The 22,530-nt window shown below is 41.0% G+C and overlaps 1 protein-coding gene across 4 annotated transcripts in view; it reads right to left on the reverse strand.

Annotated features, from left to right (window-relative positions):
* Nucleotides 1–22,530, reverse strand: part of sema5a (sema domain, seven thrombospondin repeats (type 1 and type 1-like), transmembrane domain (TM) and short cytoplasmic domain, (semaphorin) 5A) — a 111,563-nt gene that overhangs the window by 35,697 nt on the left and 53,336 nt on the right. For 3 of the 4 annotated variants that reach the window (XM_028569875.1, XM_028569874.1, XM_028569876.1), the window contains 7 exons: nucleotides 21,117–21,215; nucleotides 15,899–16,112; nucleotides 14,365–14,650; nucleotides 12,496–12,631; nucleotides 7,935–8,139; nucleotides 4,148–4,355; nucleotides 2,249–2,366 (listed from right to left, as the gene is read on the reverse strand). In XM_028569875.1, coding sequence (XP_028425676.1) covers nucleotides 2,249–2,366; nucleotides 4,148–4,355; nucleotides 7,935–8,139; nucleotides 12,496–12,631; nucleotides 14,365–14,650; nucleotides 15,899–16,112; nucleotides 21,117–21,215 — 1,266 coding nt within the window. Of the gene's footprint in view, nucleotides 1–2,248; nucleotides 2,367–4,147; nucleotides 4,356–7,934; nucleotides 8,140–12,495; nucleotides 12,632–14,364; nucleotides 14,651–15,898; nucleotides 16,113–21,116; nucleotides 21,216–21,323; nucleotides 21,695–22,530 lie in introns of those variants that run through there. The other variant, XM_028569877.1, reaches the window with a different exon arrangement.

The raw sequence follows: 22,530 nt of genomic DNA on the forward strand, positions 1-22,530 counted from the left end.
GATATGAGCCATATCGCTGCTATATTTCAGGGTGATTTAAAAATGCAAAGAACACGCAAAGAAAAGAGAGCGTGATCATCAGCTGCTTTGGCAGAAGCAGAAAAACCATCTGCCCTATGCTCTTTTTGGTAATTGAACTCGGCTGTGTGCCTAAAAGGGGGACGCTTGGCTAAGATAGGTAACATTTGCATCATTAGGCTGTCTAAAAAGCCAACAACTAGAAAGAGACAGACAATATTGCATCTATTTCACCAATCATACAGCTGACAATATAAATGATATGGTACATGTATATGACACTATCCTTTTTATGCTGTGTATTTGTCCCTAAAAAATAAATATAAACATATAAAAGATTCTTTTTTTAAGCACATGTAATTTCTTTCATTAAAATGGGAAAACAGAAATGAAAGGGCACCAGAAACAGGATGATAATTCTGAAGGATGATGAAAAGCACTTGTGTTTTATGCGGCTTATAAGAGTAAAAGTATTTTATTTGTTACAGGCTGAAATTACATCAGCTGTCTTTCTTCTTTCTCACTCTTTTGTAATACTAAAGAATACTGTAACATTATGTTTTTAGAGTAGGGGTTAATTAAAATTATTTTTAGGCAATGTGGGTTCCTCACAAAAACTTTTATTGAGTCAAAATTTCCATTTTACTTGAGTGAAAACATACAGAACAGTGACTAAGACTTGTACCTTCCCTAAAACTAGACACTCTTTTCTGCTTGTTTCCATATAGACGTGAGACTGTGGTGCCAGATGGCGTTTGTTAATACGTTGGTATATCTCCTGTCTCTGCCTACACAACGCAACTCAGTGTGCAAAACCTTGACTGGCCTCCAGCGCCACACTTCCACTTTTCAGGAGAAAGCAACAGAACAGACATTCAGTCAGTTTAGCCTTTTTTCAAAAGTGTTAATGAATTCATAGGGAGTGAAACACTAACTGTGAGGCAAAAAAGGCAGCTTCTTGTTTTTCAGTTTCCACGTCTTGGTATCGAATTGTTGCTAACAGACAGGTTTCCCATTCTGGTCTGGCTTCACAAGCCCCATTGTAAAGCCATTTCTCTCTGTCAGAATACAAAGTGATTACTGCCAAAAGTTAATTCATGCTCACTCTAAATGGATTGGACCTGGTACGACCTGTTTAGTGGATAAATACATATTCCATTACTGGGGTGGGCAGCGGTATGTGGCCAAATGAAAATACATCAAAACTAAAGGATTGGTGGCTAGACTGCTGCTGGAAACATGAATAGCATCTTTAATCAAATCCTGCATTTAAAGTAATAGTTAGCTTAGGTTAGTGTAATGACTGGAAAACAGGTTGAAACACCTACCAGCACCTCTAAAGCTCACTAATTAACACATTGCTTAATATGTTGTTTGTTTACTCTGTACAAAAAAGTGTAAAAATGACAAGTCTTATGGGAAGTTTCATATAAACAGTGGTAAGCTGTTAATTAGTGAGCTTTATAGCTCCAGCATAAGAACAGAATTGTTGAATTGCAGCCAGTAGTGACATGGCGAAAATATAATGCGTGTCTGTTTATGCACATATGCATGCTTGTTTGAGTGCATGTATATATCTGAATGCATATGAGGATGCAGCCACGTTTCTGCCAGAGCTATGCTGACAGCTGCCACTGGGTGCTCAGTGGCTTGACTGCTAAATCGTCCTCTGAATATAAAAGGGCACGGAGGCACATAGCACTATCGCTGTGACTGGCTTGAAATTGATGTCAATGAAACGCTGAAAAAAGCAGAGCCATGTTGGAATTGATAGGCTTACCAACAATCCCCAAAAAAAAAAAAATACTGCTCCCGAATTTGGTGTACGTCAAAATAAATGGAAGAACTGTTTTGCTAATCAACATGCAGTCTAAGGTGAATGATTGAGGGAACGCTCCAGATCATTCCCAGGGTACACGCCGCTCCCTTAAAGTCAAGTTGTTTAGTCCCAAGATGCCTTTTTTTGGCGAAGATATGTTTCTAAGGCTGGTTTTAGGGGATGTTGCTTGTAAGTTGTGAGTGCATGGAGAGAATACAGAGCAGGCTGCAACTTTAAAAGGAGAGGAGCAACGATGAATGTGAGGATTACATTCATGTGTAGGGGAAAGTGACTATGGAGACCGAGTAAGGATAATTGTGTTTTCTACCAACTTTAAAGATTCAAAGTAAAGAAAACATTTGGACTACAATGAGGTATGTACAGATCAGGCAGCAGCTCCGTGATACTCACAGGGCATTTTGTGATGCTCTGCTCCCATTGGCTCATCCTGACACTTTCCTCCAGCGTGGTACACTTCTTCAATAGCAGGTCCCAACCACAGTATGGGTCCCTGGCTCCCACACAGGCTCTGGAAGGACAATAAAGTTTAATGGGCTTTTATTAACCAGTCATATGTGAATACAGATAGCTCTGCATTGTGACAGGACATGAAATCTAACATCGGGTTGGGACAAAGAAGGGAGATTGCAGAAAAAGCTGGAAGATAAGGTGGCGGGAGAAATGATGGATGAAAAAAATAGGAAATGGGAGAGATAAGATGAGAGAAAGTGGCAAAGGAGAGAAGAGACAAATGTAGAAATAGAGTTGAGTAAAAAGCTAATTAAAATAAAAAAGAGGGATGAGAGAAGCTACACAAGTGACAGAGAAGAAGAGAGAGATAAGAAAGGCTGGAGAGAAGTGTTAGAAATTAAGTATTGCAATGTACATTGCATAGGCATCATCAAAATTATGTCTTGACACAATGTGCTGACTGATTTCTCAGGTAATCTTCACACAAGCACGAGGATTATAGTTTTGTGTCCGACACACACACATTTCTAACTCAAATAGCTTATCAGTCCAACAAATATTCCCTGAGAATACTGTAGCGAGAATAGCTGGATCTGTCTTTGCAGTATCTGCTTCAGGTGGTTTATTGAGTGCAATAAAAAGCCTGATGTTACTCTTTTCATGCAAATACGAGTCTGCGTTGACAGCACAATGACATATCTCTGAGCCACGAGCATCAACGGAGCCTGAAATGCCCCTAGTGAAATGTAACCAAAGTTGTCCGTGGGTTTTATAACAATGAACTGAGCACATGCACAAAAACAAGTGCAAGGACACAAGATCATATGCATCCATCCATGTGAAAATGCAGAAAGGCAAACACTCTGGCGTGCTTGTGCACACTCTGATGCACACACAAGGTGGCTGACGTAGTGTCTGAGAGGCTAACAAACAGCAGAGGGTTATGGACTTTATCTGTACGGACAAGGATATCAGGGATGACGACAGCAGCACAAAATGAAAGGGAGAAAGAACAAGATAATACCTGTCTTTCAGAAGGCCTTAAGGGCCTTGCAGATTGTACACCACTCATCAGTGAGCCATCAGAACACAGCACACACAGCCAAACAGAGAGGCAGCCTTCTAATATTTCACAGGCAAACCTCAAAGAAATGTCAGTGATGAACCCAGTAACTCTCCCTGTACTGTAGCTGCCAGTCTGTGTGCACAATCTGTGTGTGGTTTTACTTCTTTTATCCGTTTTGTTTTTCTCTCAAAAAAAATAAAAAAAAAGGAAGAAAGAAAAAAAATGCCATAATGGCTGCAGCATATATCACAGAGCCACAGCTGTAATATGAAGCCTTAACTCTTCTGTGTATTCCAATAACAGCTCATTGTGCGAGAGATAAGGAATGCAGGTGTGATTCCTTTTCTGAAGCGATGATGGATGGGATCCCAATCTTGTGGTGAGTCTTCACACCCCAGCCTCTGTCTCTGTTTTTTCTTTGCCAATATTAATGCGTTGACGGAGCGTCTTCCAGACAGACAGAAACTCAATATATCTGCACACACACGCACAGCAACAGAACTGTGCACAAGAGGCAGAAAATGCACGGTTTGATGACAACCAGAGGAAGACAGACAGAGGGCAGCAGTGGGCACCTCCAGTGGCCCAGACAAAAGCTTATTTACAGGGTTTTAAATCTCAGCAAAGGCCCCTGACCAACAAAGAGGCCTGGCCCTCTCAGATAAAGAGCATCTTATGAAATGGGCAGCTTTAAAACTTTGTACTGTTGTGTACATATTTTCTTTTGACACTTTCCATTGAGATTAATGGCGTTAGTTTAAGCATGTACTCACTCTCTGCTCTTGTGGTAGCTGCATCTCTTCAGTGGGATCTTGATGACCTGGTCTCTAACACCCACATAAAGCTCGCTGCGGCTGTGCAGGATCAGCAGGCTTCGGATCGGCTGTCTCTTCCTGGGCGGGAACAACTCAATCTCCTCCAATAGGCAGCTCCCCGTGGACTGATTGAGAGGGGAAAGCACTTTCCTGATAGTACCATAATCTGGAAGAGAAAGAAAGGGGAAGAGAGGATTTGGTCAAATAAAGGAAGGGTGTTTATCGATAAATGAGAAAAGTTAAGGGGTAAGAATAGCTGGGAGTTTGATGAGGGAAAAACAGAAAACAAAATAGATCTCGGATGAGCAAAACTGCACGCAAGGCGATGTGAACTCAGTGTGAATCACAACAATCACTTCCTCACAGAGAGGCTCTGAAAAAAGACAAAAATAAAAAAAAAACTGGTAGTGGCTGGCGTGCCAAGAGTGGTTATGCCATTAACATGCAGCGCTGTAGATGCAAAGGGAAAAAAACACTTTTTACTTCCATGTCATTGTCAATACTTCATGACCTTTATTTTATGTAAGGTAGGCCCTGTGAGATGAAGTTGGGGGAATTTTCTTTTGGGAAAGCTAAAACAAACATCATCTATTATACATGCAATCCCCTGGGTGAAGAAAAAGTAATTAGGTGCACAGTGAAGAAGGGAAGAAGCCAAGGGAAGAAGGGTGAATACCTAGTTTCAAAGTAGGGAATGTAAAAGTTAAGTATTGCCCCAAGCAGTGTTGGGCAGTAATGCATTATTTAGTACCATTACAGTAATGTAATTACTATTTTTTATTATTATAAGTAACCTTCACTACATTGAAAATTTGGGGGCTGACTTGTTCGCTAATTTGATGGAGAGTTGATATCATTGTGGTTCAGTGAATAAACAGGTCGGGGAAGTGCTACCCCATTTTGGGGGTGGCAGTAGCTCAGTCCGTATGGAGTTGGGTCGGTAACCGGAGGGTCGCTGATTCAAGTCCCAGTACGGACCAAAGTACGGCGTGTGGATTGGTAGCTGGAGAGATACCAGTTCACCTCCTGGGCACTACCAAGGTGCTCTTGAGCAAGGCACTGTACCCCCCCACACACACACACACACTACCGCTCAGGGCGCTGGTCCAGCACTGGCAGCCCACTCACTCTCACTCACAATTTGTGCATGAATAGGTCATGTGTATGTGTGTGTGTATTTCAGGCCTGTGTGCAGTGATAACAAAGTGTAAATTCTAATTTTCCCACTGTGAATCAATAAAAAGTATATATATATATATATATATATATATATATATATAAATTACAGGTAGCTTGGTGCAGGAAACTACCAATAGAGGCTCCCGGTGACTCCAAAGTTGTCTTATTTACACGTTGGCGTTCTTAACTTGCTTGCTAATGTTAGCCTCTGGTTAGCTACATTTAAGAAACACCTGGTTTTGTTCACAGTTAAAGGGCGTGTGAGCCCTGAAGAGATGGGACTTCTGGACAGCTGTGTGCTAACTGTGGCTAACATAAAGCTATGTTGATGCTCATTAAATACCTCTGTAGTCTAATTGCTTGTTTAACATATAGTGGTGTGCATCACATTACTCTTGCACTTACAAATAATACAATACCATATCATTAACTCAATAAATTTGTACTTTTTTCACTATTTGTGCTGCTGCAATACAATAAAGACTTTTCTTGTCTTATAATCTCTTTTTCTAATCCTACATATGTTGAAATAATTACTTTTGCTTTTGAGTAATATAATTACTTTTTCAATTAGTGATATATAATGAGTAAGTGATTAGTTTTTTTCCCCTCAAGGCACGTACCTTCACAAAGTCTCACCTCTAGCAAATAAAAAATTGGTTCTTTGGTGAAACAGGAACTTTTAAGAAAATCTTTTGCATTTAACTGAATTCTGTCCACCTTAACTGCAAGAGAAAAATGCTGCTGCAGGGTTGAAATCTCTAATGAGGGCTGAACAACGAAGGGGGGAATTTGCTGCAAGCCACATGTTTGAATAAAAGAACTCTACACCTTGACATCTTTGGATGCCCAGTTGGAGCGAGGTTTTCTACAATGGCCCCAATCAGCGGGGTGCGTTTAAGCGTTAATAATAGCATGTGATTAGGTACATTATGTGTGCTACCCAATGGCCTTGGCAGGGTTTCAGATGTTTTCATTAGCGTCTGGTTAGTGTCTGGGGAACTGCAGTGTGGGCAGCTCTGGTCCGACGCTACATTGATCACAGCACCATGCAAACAATAAGAGGGGAGTTTTTGAGGGAGATGCCAAGCATAGAGCCAGTGAACTGGAACAGGTTGTGTGTGTGTGTGTGTGTGTGTGTGTGTGTGTGTGTGTGTGTGTGTGTGTGTGTGTGTGTGCGTGCGAGTGTGTGCTTGCATGTGTGATATCCTAAAATAACACTGACTAACAACAGAAAGATCATGTTGACATTTCCCAGTGGAGCCATGGTACAGTAGCACAGTGAAGTGGGTCACTACGTTCATATTCTGTTCAGTACATCCGTTCCTAATCCATAGTGTACATTATATCATAATACAGAACAGACACCAAACGCTGGTGTGTATCTGGAGTCTAGCTGATACTGTTTTCAGCACTTTGCCAAGTCTAACATCACATATTGTCACACCAGTGTGATCAAACAGACTACTGATAAGCAGGTGGTGCCATGCAGTTCATGTGTAAGGGTTAAATCAGAGCAGTATGTGTTTGTGTTATTAATTACCCGTCTGCTTTCTTTTGACACATGGCTGTTTCATGGTGTCTACGATCTCTTAGTGAGAGATTGCATGGGAGTGATATGTGGTGGGATGCGTGTGTGTGTTCGGTCAGTGCATATGGAGGACATACGGAGGGAAAGAGTGATCAAACTTGGGTCAAAACACTAAGCTTTGATGTCTCCTCAGAAGCACGGATCTATTGTTTTCATTCTTCTTCTTACAAGCCTTTTTTATGTGGACTTAAAAAGGCTTAAAGCCCCAAAAATCTATTAATATTCATGACAATGTAAGTAACAACTGAAGCTTAAATTTAGAAAGCTATGTAAGGTATTATTTATTAAGAGTTTAACATCCCTAAAATGCTAATGTATGCCAATCTGCTGTAGAGGATGGATACCCAAACCGAGCCCGTTGGAACCCTACAGGCCAGCCCAGGTTCGGACAGATATTTAGAAATGATGTTCGGGTTTGGGTCAGGCTCAGTCACATCAGCGCGATAAGGTTCTGAACATTTCAAATAAAAAAAGCTTATTATGTAGGTGCGTGCCTGTGTTAACGTGCGCTTGTGCTGATGCACTCATCTGTTGACATTTCCGAATGCCTTCCTACAGTTGCTTAATAAAAGCGGGCTTTCCACACAAACAAACGTACATGTGTCATTAGTATGAGAAAAAAAACGAGATTTTAACTGTGTCGGGCTTGGACATAAATATCTAAATGCCTGTCGGGCTCGGGCCGGGTTCGGGTACTGCTCTGTCGGACGCGGGCCGGGCTCGGACAGAAAAATGCGGCCCGATCCGCACTCTAATCTGCTGCTTCAGGACTGTGTAGGTTTGATCAGATTTGACTGACAGTGCTGCAACAGAGGCAAACAAGCTGACAACTGTCATTACATTTTGAATCCAATATTGCTAAATTCTGATTGGTGGTTCGAATTATGTGACATCAGCTTTTTCCCACCCAACCCTGCCCACATTAAACCTGTGAAGAAGGCAACACATTGAATAAACATAGTGCCAAGAACCCACCAGTAGCTAAGTATATGATGTGAAACAGCATGTCTTTCCCCTGCACCACATCCACTGCCACATGAGTGAAGCGCACGTTGTCTTCCATGAAGTAGGGCACGGGAACCACGGGTTGGACCACCTCATGCATCAGCAAAAACTTCTGAGCGTCCTGCAGGTTTCTTTCAGTCAGGTTCACATAGGAGCCAGAGTCAATGGTGCCGCACTGTAGAGGTGGGGGAGAAAGAAAGGAAAAAGATTGACGGACTACATAAATAAAAGCTCCAAGCTCTTTGGGATGAAAACCTACGTTAATATGCTACCACAAGAGATGAGAAAAGAGAGGGATTGAATGATTAAATGAACAGTGCTAAAAAGTCGATTGCCAGCTCTTTGTGATGGCTAGCTATCCTCACAACCTTAAGGCTTTGTAGTCAATACACTGTGGCTGATGGAAGACGACTGAATGAATGTTTGACTGAGCAAGTAGTTATCTCTTTTACTAGATTGTTCCTCATATGCACATATATTGCTAGTGAGTTTTGTAATGTGTCTGATTGCTAATTTGTTTGTACCCCAAAATAAGCTAATATCTTAAAAATGTTTTCATATTCAGAACTTAATTATTGCTATTCAAAATATTACAGAAAAAAATGTAAATGCTGCAATAATATTCAAACAAAGGACTTCAAAAACTTGCACTCAAAATGTTAGGACCTGCCAAGAAAACAGTCCAACTGCAATAAGTATCTCCTACAAATCTTTATTGCCACAGATTCATTTTGGTTTTATCAGCTACAGTTGACTCCAAGTTCTCGTTCTGTGTCCCAGGAGAGTTTTCCTACTGAAGCAGAGTCAGTGCCGCAGCACTTGGTTATAATGTGAAATATCTAATATGTATGGCATTTCCCCTACTTGATTTATTAAAAGGAGTTCAACAAAGTGAACCTTCTCCAAATGGGAGTTAAAAGAGGGAAATAAGTATTTTTGTGATACTGGAGGTTTATATTATGTGATGTGTTAATTTCTTTAGTTGATATTTTTTTATCTGGAAAAACAACATAATAAATGATCTATGATCTATCAAATTTGCTTGAAAATTGCTTTTTATGCTGAAAGAGGTTCCAACCAGCATTATGTAGAATATAAAGCACTGCTATCAGAGACAGGCTGTATAATCATGACCCATTGTAGCAATAATAGCATACTAAAAACTAACTTCAAGATATATACAGTACTATGTGTTTTTATAGCATGTTGTCACTGTCCAGGGAAAAACGTGTATCTCAAAATGTTTAGATGTCTTTAAATAACTGTCAAGGAATACGTTTGTGTGTGAAATGTAGTCTAGAAACCATTTAAAAAAACATTGTATTACCTAAGAAGTGTGTTGTGACTAATCACAGAACAGTGACAATATTCATGCTTTTTAGGTTGGGAATACAGTGCCTTTTTCCAACAAGCACAATGGGACTAAGAGAGGCACAAAGCCAGTCCAGCTAAGGCAGAGCTGGATGAGTGAAGCTAACCATGCATGTTGTCCTCTGTAAAAGAGGTCCCTGGCTTGGGTGAAGATTGTGGATTGAGGCCCCATCCACAAAGAATAGGCCCTCAAGACACAGAGCAGAGAAAACGAAAATAAGCCGTACTCGACAATTACACTAACCCAAATGACTGGTACTGTTTTTGTTTTAAACATTGTATCGCAGATGCACTGCACGGATTTGCTCCAGGCTAACTGACACAGCCTCGCCGTACTAAGCTGAGACTGGACCTTGGGTGCCGATTAGTTTCTGCTGACTTGCTACAGTACAGTAGCAACAGCACGGACACTTTATACGGATAAATCCCTGGCCTTCCCTGGGCTGACAGATGAGAAACATGGTGGACTTCCCCGGGATGGGCAACGGATCAGTGCCCTCGCCACATCAGGAGATGGGAAATTAAAGCCCTGAAGGACAGGAAAATGCAATACTGTGTGTATGTGCCTTGAATATGCCTCTTGCTTATGGCACAGACGTGTAGAGTGTGTGTGTGTGTGTGTGTGTGTGTGTGTGTGTGTGTGTGTGTGTGTGTGTGTGTGTGTGGTGAGGGCTATGTAATACCATATGTCTAAGGTTTCCTTTTGTGGTTTGTCCTTGCATTGCATGCATGTGTCTCAGTGTCTGCAGGATTGTATATCTGCCACCGTGAGACAAAGTAAGGCACTGGCCAGTGAGGGTCTACGACATCTGTGAATGTATAGAGAGACGGATGTGGTGATTTCCTCGGTACAGTCAAGGTGAGGGACAGAACCATCATTTGGCTGAGAGCTCATCCAACACTCAGCTGTCTTGCTCATCATCAGTGCACTGTGCTCTTGTGGCATAATAAGTGCCTCTGAGAAATATGGTTGTATTACAGCTTTTTTTTGCCAAATGGGCTTTTGTGTAAAATGTATATTATATATACATATATATCTTGTTTGTTGCACTTGAAACTTCTAAAGATAAAAAATGTTCCAACAGCATTTGGCCCAGACTCTAACTTAACATATTTTCTGCATATGGAGCTTAACAATGAATGTAACTGTACAGTAAGCAGTTGCAGTGTGACAGAAAACCTATACAACACAGAGACAGTATTAGCTCCTAACGCCCAACGAACATGACTCATAGGCTGAATAAACCCAGCAGGATCAATCCCTGTGGTTCAAATAAATGGGGGGATTTTTCTCTGCAGACAGATGGGGAATTAAGCTCTCAATCAATGACCAGTGTTTATGTGTTGAGTGATGAGTTCACAGTGATAATTATCCCTACTTTTGTGGGCGTATTTGTGTGCATTAGATATGTACGTGGCTGGTGGTTTTAGGTGCTGGTCTCCCTACGTTGGATGTGTGTAGGTGTGTGTGCACAAAGGGTGAAAAAAAACCCGGGCAGGCCATAAATCCTCTGCTCGTAAATCTTACCCTCCAACATTGACAAATGCTTGATGAAGATGTCACTGAAACCTAGATAAAGTGTGCATCGGGCCAGCGGTAAGGAGCAGCTATTGTGCCTTAGCTTAAGTGGAGAGATGCAGATGGAGAGGAAGAACTGATCCTGCTTTATCCTTGAGGAACACAGCCTCATAAAAGCTTATGGTATATTGAAACCTCTATGTGGTGTACCAACAGTATGCTGAGCAGAATAAATCGGTGATCAGCACTGGCCAGATAGAGAAAATTGGTTTTCTTGAAGGTAAGTGAATTTCCGACATGTAGATATATTAACGCATGACGGCAGTGAGACACTTTCTAAGTTACAGATCCATGTGTATGTGCTTAGTAAACTGTCAGAGCTAGCACCTTTTCTGCATGAACATTTCATCCACTATTTTCTGCATTAGCATGTCATTACAGATAATGTGCGTGTGACTTCTCGATAGCAGCCATCGCGAATGCACACGCAGCTGCTGGCTTGACGGAAACATGTTTGCCGGCTCAGTGATGGGAAACGTGTGGAAGTGAGGTGTGTGTCACCCACTGGCAGCCAGACCTCGGAGGGAATTCAACCACTCCTAGAGAGGTGGATTAGCTCCCTTACTATCTGCTAAGCCCGCAACAACTGAATGCCAACTTCAGCTAATAAAACATTCCCTCTGTGTCATCAATATCAAGCAGCGCCGAAAATCGGAATAAGGTGTCCCAGCACTGCTTGGTTTGCCCCTCCCAGATTTAGGACACAGTATAAACATAAAGTGCCACTTGCGCAAAACAAGGACAGTTTATTAGAAAGGGACTACAGTTCATAGAAAGAGGCCATGAAACATCTTAAAGAAGTGATTGTGCCATTTTAAAAATCACTGGATTTTATAACGAGCGGTCGTAATGTGTCTGTTCATGAGTAGAGAGAGGGATGATGGATAGAGGGAGGAAATTAATGACAGTGAAGAGCTTGCTGGGACTCTGAGGCAGGCTCATCAGGGTGAACACACATACACATCACATGCATACATTTCCTTAGGCAGGCACCCAGACACACATACTATTGTTTGGCTTCGTTGGCAGTGTGTTGGGACTAAATGACCTCAAGCATGAACAAATGATCATTAAGAATTAGCTCACACTTCATAAACTGCCTTAGTGAACGTTTTTTAGCCATGCTAGCGGCACAACTGTAGTGACGCCAATTTCTGGCTGTTGGTCGGTCCAAAACTTTGGTCAAATATCTCTTAGTACAGACATTGATGGTCCCCAGAGGATGAATCCTTCTGCCTTTAGAGATCCCCTGACTTTTTCTCTAGCGGAAACTGAGATGTGAAATGTAAAACATGCAATGACATCTACTGTATGGGATGGATTGCCATAAAATGTGGTACAGATATTCAGATATTCCCATCAGTCTCAGCTGTACTCTGTGTTTGGTGCTAATTGGTAAACGTTATACCTTGTAAACACCAGCATGTTGTCATTTTCAGCATGTTAGCATGTTTAACTCAAAGCACTGCACTACCTCACAGAGCCACTAGCATGGTTGTACAATATTTGTCTTGTTTAAGTGTTTGTGGTGTTCCTCTGCTGTTTATTTAAAGGCAGGGCTATGTACAGTAGTTTTGTTACCTGAAAGTCTGGGTTAGGGTTGGGGTAGGGCAGCCATGCTGACCGTGAGTTCTCCTGGTACTTGAAGGGCCCGTTGAAAACCTGTGATATGGCACTGAGATTGAAGGCACACACCGCAGACGCAGCAATGCTGTTTCTGCATGTCAGGAACAGCAATAAAAGGAAGAGAGACACAATAAAGAGGGTGAGAGGACGAAAGGGATGATAGAGGGAGAAACAGAGGAAAGTATTGAATGAAAGGAATTTAGAAAAGCACACCATAACACTAGTAGAAAACTGCTCAGATTTTGTTGTAAAGCTGACCTCTGTGTGTTTGTATTGCTCTCAGCCAACAACACAAATCAAACACTGGTCAGTCAGACGCAGACGCCAACGTAAGTAATCGTCATTATTGGAATATAAATCCAGCAACAGGACACAATTAAGCTGTTTGGCTGGTCTGATTAACTGTACAGATTTCGGGGCTGAAATACTGCTTTGACTTTTTAAGCTGTCAGTTTCAACAAGTACGGGTCTCCTCCCTCAGACGAGAGAGTAAAGAATGAGAGTATTAACTCTCAACTTAAACTGAGAGACTTGGGCGATGTGAATTATAATCCAATGTGGCTGTTCATTAAACTCTGTGCCTGCAGGGGGAAATGTTTCCAATACCCTTCAAAAGACTTATTTTTCAGCAATGTAAAGGCATTGACCATAAAGAATAGATTACTCAGCTTTTAATAATGGTCTGTGCGTGTGCGCGGGTGTGTTTGTAAATGAGAAAGTAAAAAAAAAAAAAAAAAAAAAGATGGAGGAAAGGGTGTTTGTGAAAATAGAAAATAATAGTTTTCATCCATGGATGCATCCATCTCTTACATCCCCCATGTGCATGATACAGTGTACACTTTAATAGTGATGATATGCTTCTTTTAAGGGATTTAAATGTCAGAGGGTGCTAGCAGGAGCGATACTGTTTTTAGCTGGTTTAAGTGTTTCTACTGGAAATTCAATTTAAGATGCACATGGCCATGTACAGTAAACATTGCTGTCATATATCAATCAATTTTATATGCTCAGTGTGCATGCTACAAAAAGGCCACATGCCAAGTTAATGCAATCAAAGTTTGTTTGTTTACACAACTGACAATGTGATGCCGAACACACTGTGAATTATACATGAAGCTCTTCTGTGGGTGCATTTAAAACAACAAAGAATGAAAGAAAAATCTGATGATATAAATTGGTATCATTGATATCAGCGTGCTGTGAGCTGGATCTTTGGTTCATCCTTCACAATGCAAAGTATACAGACAAATATACCAGTGGAACTGGAATGATTGTGGAAAATAACGTTAAAAGATCTAAACTTTTAACGACTTGATAATTGACTTAATCTGATTATTTACAAAGGGTTGATTTCGTTTAAAGAAAGTGTATGCAAATAAAGATGCAAAATAAAACATAATATCCTTATTATGCTTTATTTTGCATCTTGCATTTTGTAGATGCAAATTTCAAAGGGTTCTTGTTTCAAAAACGTCAGCTGGAAAAAGTTAGCTTCATTTGCTAGCTAACTACAGTACAGCTGATAAAATCGGCTGGGTTCAGGTGTCATTTCAGCCAGTAGAATAGACGGTCACTAGCTAGATATGAGAAGCTACTTTTGTCTATCTCTGTCTGAAATTAATTACTAAGAATGTTTGTCACCATTATTATTGTTAACTTAATATGTTGTGCGAGAAGGTGTAGCAACAATAACTAAGGGGGACTGGGTTTAGCTAATGGCCAATTGTGAATTTAAATGCAATTTTCATACAGTGTGTCAGTACAGTATGAAGAGTGTATTGAATTTGTGTTTATTGTACATTTGTAAAATCTCATGCTACTCACACGTTGGTTGTGAAAATACCGTAGAGCAGCTCCAGCTCAGGCAGGTAAAACGTTCCCTGCAGCTCGTTGTAGTTGAAGGGGATTTCCCCCGGTCGAGAGCAGTTCAGCCTGGCCTTCATGAAGGTGGTCCACGTGTCCTCCAGGAGGAAGCGACCGCCGATGTCGTTCTTACATACACGCCCTGCGCGGGAAAATACCGTCCGGCCACAGTCATGCTCCACTGCGTTTTCCCGGAAGAAGAAGTAGGTGAAGTTGCCGATATCGTAGGAGGAGACAAAGTTTGGCTCTGTTGAAGGAGAGGTGGCAAGAGACCAGGGAAATAAGTGTGACTAAGAAGACACAGAAAGAAAAAAATGCAGAGCGCTAAGAGAAAGATGAAGTGCAGAGGCAATATAGCTGTGGGAGTAAGAGAGAGTGGGAGAGCGAATGGGTATGTGCTATGACTGATTGACTCGCAGTGTGTGTGAGCGTGAGGCCCACACAACAGCAGGTGATTAGGATTAATAACTACAGGCCATGTTATTAATAGCGTTGTGTTGTAATAAGAAAACTCATTTTTCACTCCCCTAACCTAAAGGTTAGAATGAGAAATGACCACAACAGGTGTAGCGTAATAGCTCTCACCCTATCTGAAACACGCGACCTCCACGACACTGTCACAGCTAAGGCGTTCATCTTTATGTATGACATTATTGGATCTAAACTGCACACTTATTTCTCACTGACAGTGATATAATTCACCTTTAAATGAAAGTGCCCCCCACCCTCCTCATTTCAACCCTCCTCTCCTCTGCACCTTTGGAGGGCAGTGCAGGGGGAGACAGAGGGACAAAAATCAATCTGCCACAAAATTAGTTATTAAACCTTATCCCAGAAGGTTGCTGCAAAACAATGTATGTGGTGGCTTTTAATTCATTGTTTCAATTTAGCTTAAATGGGAATCAGATAAAAGTCACTTGCTGACAAGATACTGATTGACCTGCTCCTCTGTAGGCTGGACACCTTAAGCTGTCTGAAGTTCTCCAATGTGCACTGAGAAGCGTTGTGCTTGAAGTGCGTCTCTGAGGTGTCAGGAAAAAAAGACAGTGATTTCTGACAATTTCACAATTTCATGCTCCTCAAAGAAAGGGTGAGATAAATATAAAGATGTTCTAGTTGCTTAATAACCCAATTGTTTTTACTGATAAAATGCAAAAGAACAATTAGAAAGAGAGGATCCTGTTTTCCAGCATTCGTTACACTCCTTAGCTCTCATAGTGGTGATTTGAGGAGGAATACAACCCTTCGTTCAACAGAGACAGATTCCTACTCCCATGTAATTTAAGTCAAGCATCTGCCATGCTTAAGTATCCTTGAGCAAAACACAGAATCTTCAAAAGCTGCAGTGCTGATGTTTAATAGCTGTGACAGGGGAAAGCAAAAGGATAATTTTCTCCTTTATTGTGTTTCTTTCTATTTAAAATTTTAGAAAGATTTTTTTAACACACATTTACAATAAACACTATCTGGACTCTAAACTTTGTCACTCCCCTACCGTTCAGCCACTTGGAGTTGTACTGGGCAGTGCGCAGCGGTGGCAGGCCACCCAGGCTGCGGTAGATGGCGGGGTCTCGCCCAGAGAAGTCCATGGCCGTGGCAGCGTAAAGCTCCCCGCTGGAGGTGATCAGGGCAGTGGAGTTGTGGAGGGGGTTGTAGGGACACCGAGCCATCCCGCTGATCTGATCGTGGATCTCTGTCAAATTTGTCAGCTGCAACACAGAAAAAGAAGAGGATGAATTAGGCGGCGAAAGTTAAAAAGGGCATTGACGGGACGCAGATGTTGCGTAGATCCTACCAAAACTGATTTTGATTGTTTGTAACAGGAGTATCCCTTGAGTTAAGAAACAAAAACAATACAATGCATTTTTCTAATAAATAAATTAAAAGAAACTGCCAAAAAAGAGTATCAAAGGGCAACATTAAAATGCAAACCAGAGAGGTCTGGTAATGTTTTGTTTGTTACTGCCGATATGCAAATAATGCGGACAGACTAAAAACAATACCCCATCTCATTATGTTTTGTTTGGTTTACATCTGCTGCGAAACACACACTACGATATATATATGAGCAAAACCTTCAGGAGCAGCAAACAGAATCAGAGAACGCATTTAGAATCATTAGCAGCATAAAACACACAAACAGAGCAGCTGCCTAAAGTCCAATGTCAACAAGCCACCTGTCAAGAGAGCAATACAACTACTAAAACAGGCTTCTTAAATCAAGTTACTTTTGGTTGCAGTGTTTTCTTGGTTTGGTTGATGATTCAACGGGACAACCAGCTGCTTGTCTGGTTAAAACATTATTGCACCACATCTTTGAGAAGCTTCTCTGAGTTTAAGAGAGGCTTGATGTGAGATGCAGTCTTCTCTCGTATTCTGCCTTTGAATAGGAGGCCAAAATCCAACTCCCCACTTTACAAAAAAATAATTTATAGCATGACCCTGGTTTACTCCTGACACACTGGGCTGGTTCCTATTTAATAAAAAAACGCACACAGGCCATAGCTCAGTGACTCAGCCTGGAATACCAAAAAAGGAGTAATGCATTTTTTAAATCCATGATGTAATTATATTTTATGGTGCAAAATCAAGATCATGATCATGGTTTGTGCTTCCATCCAAGTCCATCTAAATTCCTAAGGCAAAGTAAAAAGATTGCACTAATCTCATGTTTTCGAATCCAAAAATAATAACTAAAATGATTCTATTTGCAATTACTTTTCTATCAATCAGGGCTTCACATTTTTGACTCCTCCGTGGTTGCAGAGGACCTACAGTTACACAGCACATTGGAAAACTTCACAGCTCAATCTCTCCTCACACATTTTGACTGAATAATCTGTGGACAACTCTTCCACTCAAGAGGCCAGACTCCATTCAGCGCTTGTGTTGGGGGGAAACGAGCCACTTCTTCAGCCAATTTTCTGTAGCCGGTCGATTTGGATCAAAGGTTCTGTTAACTCCTGCCACCTCTGCTCCACCCAAACCACAACAAAACAGAGCAGCCCTGTCTGAGTTCTGCTGGCCTGAGATGAAAGCCTGCTATTGATGGGACTCATTCTGTGGGCCGGAATGGCTGTTTTTAGGTCAATTGGGTCATTTAGAAAAACAAGAGGATGAGTGATAAATAGATAGACTGCAGTGCATCCATTGCATTTTGAGGAAGTGGACTGAAAGTCTTCTCTGTAGAGCTCCCAGCAGCTGTGCGAGTTGGACACTGAAGTGACTTAGAATGTCTCTAATAAGATTTTTTAGAAAGAGACAGCTCACAGATTAGACACTGCTGTGGGAGCCAGTTGAGTGCTATGTATGGTGCTACTGAGACGCTATTGTGGTTGTTGAGAGAATTTTTAACTACCCACTATGACAGGAAATCTACCCACAAGCTTTTTTTCATCGTACAGGATTTTCATTGATATTCCACTGTGGATGCAAATGACATCCTAGCAGCTATTTGTAATGTGAGTTGAACAGAATGAAAGAGTTGTCACAATAAACTGTTTTTGTCTTACTAAGGGCTGTACTAACGTTACAGCTGTAGCGCGCTGGGTTTTACATTTTTACAGGTATTTCTGGCAACCCGGCCAGGCTGTCAAACTGGGCAGTTGATAACAACACACAGGCCAAAACACAAACAGAAATTCCGTCACAGATCTGAATATCTGATGACGCATTGGGGTCATTTTTGGATTTATTACAGTAAATATATTACATATTGGACCTTTAAGTTAAAACATCATTAATGTCATCAACTTCTTCTGTCAAATGCTCAGCAATAGTTAGCAAATTCTATACAAAAACCAAAGTGTAAAAATGGCCAGTAGACTAGACTCCAGGTTATTTGGTGAGTGTTATGTGCTCCCCGCCCTGCTCTATTTTCCTCTCTCTTCATCTCAGGTGTTCCTGATCTCTGATTCCTGATCTCTGAATGAGGGTGGCCCCACCCCTGGATAAAAGAGGCTGGGAGACAGGAATGCCTAGTCAGTGACTGAAGCAGCTCAGATCGCCGTTGTTCCTTTTGTTACCTACTTTTGTCTAGTTTTTGCGGCTTTGTTTCTGTTAGTTAGTTACTACTTTTTAGTTTAGGCGGGAAAGTTCTGGGTCTGGTGGCCCTTGATGGGTTGGCTCAGGCTTCTTCCCTTCTTTTGTTCTTTTTGGCCTGACCTCCAGACTCCCATAGTTTTGGTTTAATTAACCGTAGTTAAGCTGTAAATAAACTTTGATTTACTTTAATTATTCCTTGGGTTTGGTGTTATGTTGAAGGTCACATTTAACAGTGAGCTGGTAGATTTAGTTACCTGTGGTACCAATGGTACCATTTTTCAGTAAAATAATCTGAATCTGCAGTTTTTTTAAGTGGCACCCAGAACCTTCATTTTAGTATAGTCCTTATTCTGAAGTATAATGAAAAGACAGATGACATGATAAGATACAGTTTTTCTTTCTACTATAAGCAAAAATTTGCTCTTTTTATGTTTTAAGTTAAAGACATATACTTGCTGCTATTGTCATTATCCCCATCATCAGCGTCATCATCAGTGGCAGCATGGGTAAAAGTCAGAGAAATTAACCGCTGTTTAATCTATAACCTCTAAGCACTTATTAAACAAATAGAATATTCTGCTCCTTCTCTGTTCATCCATCACCGCTGATAGTAAATATGTCTGAGCGTGATTCCATTGCTGTTGCTGTGTGCCCGACCAGTGTTTCACATTAACGGATGTTCAGTGGGTAAATATGACAGCGCCTGATGAAATATTGCTTTAATAATGTCATGACATTTCAACTATATGTATTTTCACAGCGTCATTATGAGCCTGTGACCTTTGTGTGCAGTGCTTTTGGACCAAAACAAATGTCATCATAATAGTAAACACCTGCCGCCTCCTCCACTGAAATCCCACAGAAGGAGACACAGGTATTTGATATGGTTGAAGGTAAGCACAATAGGCTGACATTTTAAATGTTGGTCTATACTTAACCTTAGTGGGCAAATGTCAGTAACAATATTGGACGAAAAAGACACTTCAGTTACCAAGAAACATTATTAGCACCGTACGCTGTTGAAATAAAAATGAGGGGTAGCAAACTAGTGGTTACAGACACAAAACAAATCTTGTGTTGACCTCACTGTTCCAAAAGCCTACATTTAAACTGAAAAGTCTGACTAATCACATTAAAACATGGGATTAAGAGAAGGAATTTGCAGAATCATGACAGAGAAAGGGGTGCACCGTCCGCACTAAGTCAAATAGCCTACATAAGAAGAAAAGACATTATTTGATTCAAAGAATAAAAGCTAATTACCAATGAATCATGAAGAAAGGCAAAGCAGCACAGATGAGACAAAGACATATTTACTTGCGTCGGCAATACTTATCGGGAGTAATGAGCTTAAGGCAATATTTTGATTACGCCGTTTAACAAGTTTGAGGAAACACAACTTCTTAAATAACCGAGCTTAATAGGATTCATCTCATAATTGGTCTACATCCCTGACTGCACAACAGAGGAGGAGAGAACAGCCACACAAGCTCATACAGTAAATCCTGTGATATTAGGATCACAACTCCATCACATCTTGATTAAATGTGTTAATCAACCTTGGCCTTTCCTGTTGACATTGTTAGTTTGAGCAACAACACTTCAATTCATATTTGCAAAGTTATTGAAGGATAATGACTTATGAAGATGTGCTCCTGGGGTAATAGGTGTTCCTTTAGAGATTTTTAGTAAGCACTGACAAACAAATGCGACACATATTACAGAAAAGGAAAAATAACTGAGCAACTATGGCTGCTGTCAACTTCCATTCTGCACTGCAACATGGATGGGAGACTCCTGAGGGACTGCAAAGTGCAAAAAGTGAGTTACTAGTGAGGTTACTTCACTGACAAAGACAGTTGGTTTTACCTACCATTAGCTGTTTCTTCGTCACTTCTATTTAGTTTTTAAAACCTTTCTACAATTCTATCTCAGAATTTTCCCTTAAATTCTTTAAAGTGATTGATTACCATGGTGAATTTTATAGTGTTTTGTATTGTACAGTAGCACAAATAGAGAAGAGTATTCAAGTCAGTAAAATTACATCTGTTCTACATGAATGTCTTTCTAGCTGACATTGGCTAACATTAGTTACCGGTCGTACCACACCAAGTAAGGCTGTATGGGCAAAACCTGTGTGTGTACAGAGAAAGGCTGCATTTTATTGTTCATGGATCAGCCTTTTTCCATTTTAATTAGAAGAATGTGTAATGAAAAAATGACAGTCTTACTTTGATGTTTAATTAACCAACCCTGTTCAGTGTTGGGTTGGAAAACCTTTGGTTAATAAAGAAGAAATAGCACAATGTGGTACACAGACAAAAAATGACAAATTCCAAATGAATTTTAAAAACAAAAATAAAAAACAATAGTTAAACCAACAGTCAGTGTGGTTTATAGAAGATTGCATTGTAATAATAGCTTGCTTGGCCAGCAGCTAACATGCTAGCAGATTAGCTTGCTAGCAGTAGTGCTAGCTCAACCTTCACCTCTGGTTTGTGGCAGTCCCCAACATTCATATGCAAAATGACTTGCTGACTTTACTTGGATCAGACAAGGGAGTTTACATGGTCATTTAAATAGAATCAGAAGCTGTAGTATGGTTACGAATAAATGGCGTTAATGTGAACCTGGTTAAACAAAAGTAGCAGAAACTGTGATGTTCATACCGTTCGGTTGGTGCAGATGGGGGTGAAGGCGTTGGTTCCACAGGTGAACAACCTGTTCCCATTCACCAACAGCACCCTGATGTAGTTCTGGCACTCCTCCTGTGGAAACACACCAGCAAACAACAGCGCTGTTATCTTTACATTGACAACAGCAGCATTAGGCAGAGAGACAAAATTACACTTTAAACCAATAAATGAGACAAACACCTGAAACTGCGGGAGGGCTACTCTAAAACGTGGCCAAGCTTGACAGAGTTGAATCAAGGCTAATGCCCACACGGCTTAGCCCTGTCACATCTTAATTTAACAGGGACCAGATCTCTAGAAGGATCTGACTGAGGTGGAGAACAGATAAATGCAACAGGCGTGGGAGAGGACCACTCAGGATTGGTTTAGGAAATTGCCTTGGCTTTGTTGACTGGTCAAAAAGTGAAATGAAAGTGTAGTCCCTCAAATGCTTCATTAAAGCATGTTTCTTTTTTGGCTGCTCTACATTAATCAATTCAAACCCCTTTCTCTCTCAATTATAGTGAAGTACAGGTTCACCACTCATTTCTTGGCTGGCTTCTCCTGAGGTTTTTGCTTGGGTTTCTTGCAAACCACTCAGCACTTGGTTAAAAGCGTGCGACAAATAAAGCAGGACAGACGTGGTGAATGATTGATTGAATGATTGATTGCAGCTGAACGTCATGAACTCTCGACATCGCCGTAGGGCTTTCATGCAGGTTTACTGGGGATGTCCATCAACAAAACAACAGCAGTCAGTATTCTTGACAGAGAGTGGCATTTGCTTTTGTCCTAGGACAAGGTAATAAACTCATAGGGTCCCCTCCATCTGAAAGGGGCCATGGCAGGATTGGGACCCTCGTAGAAATTTAAAACCTTGTAAATCTGCTAGTGTCTTAGACACTTAAAGTGCCCAGGGCAACACCCCCGAAAGCCCACCCCCACCCTCTCAAGGGTCTGATTTAAGAGTGAAGGGCACCGTAGGAGAGATGGAGGAAATAAGGGCTTTTAATTCCCCCCATCAACATGAAGGTTGACTCATAAAACAACTTGTTTCCTGGTGCTAAGCACAGCCAAAGTATGTGTGTATGTGTTCATATGTGTGCCTGTTCAAAACAGCGTGTTTGTAGTAAAACTTGTTATGTATGCCTATATATCTTTGCTGATTGTGCAGCTCATTGTGAACCATATGCTTGTGTATATGCGTGTGCATGGATGCAGGAGTGGGTTGTGTAGCGTCTGCATAATTCAATTCTTCTCTGCTGTTTGTTTCTACAGTAAATAACAACTTATTTAATATTTGCCCAGTCTAACCGTCTTGACTTGTTTACAAAAACTTCCTGACAAATGTTCCACGTCTGTACTGTAATACAGAGACTGTTATGCTTGCCGCTCGCATTATAAAACA

This window comes from Perca flavescens, chromosome 22, assembly GCF_004354835.1.
Source record: "Perca flavescens isolate YP-PL-M2 chromosome 22, PFLA_1.0, whole genome shotgun sequence".
NCBI classification, from domain to species: domain Eukaryota; kingdom Metazoa; phylum Chordata; class Actinopteri; order Perciformes; family Percidae; genus Perca; species Perca flavescens.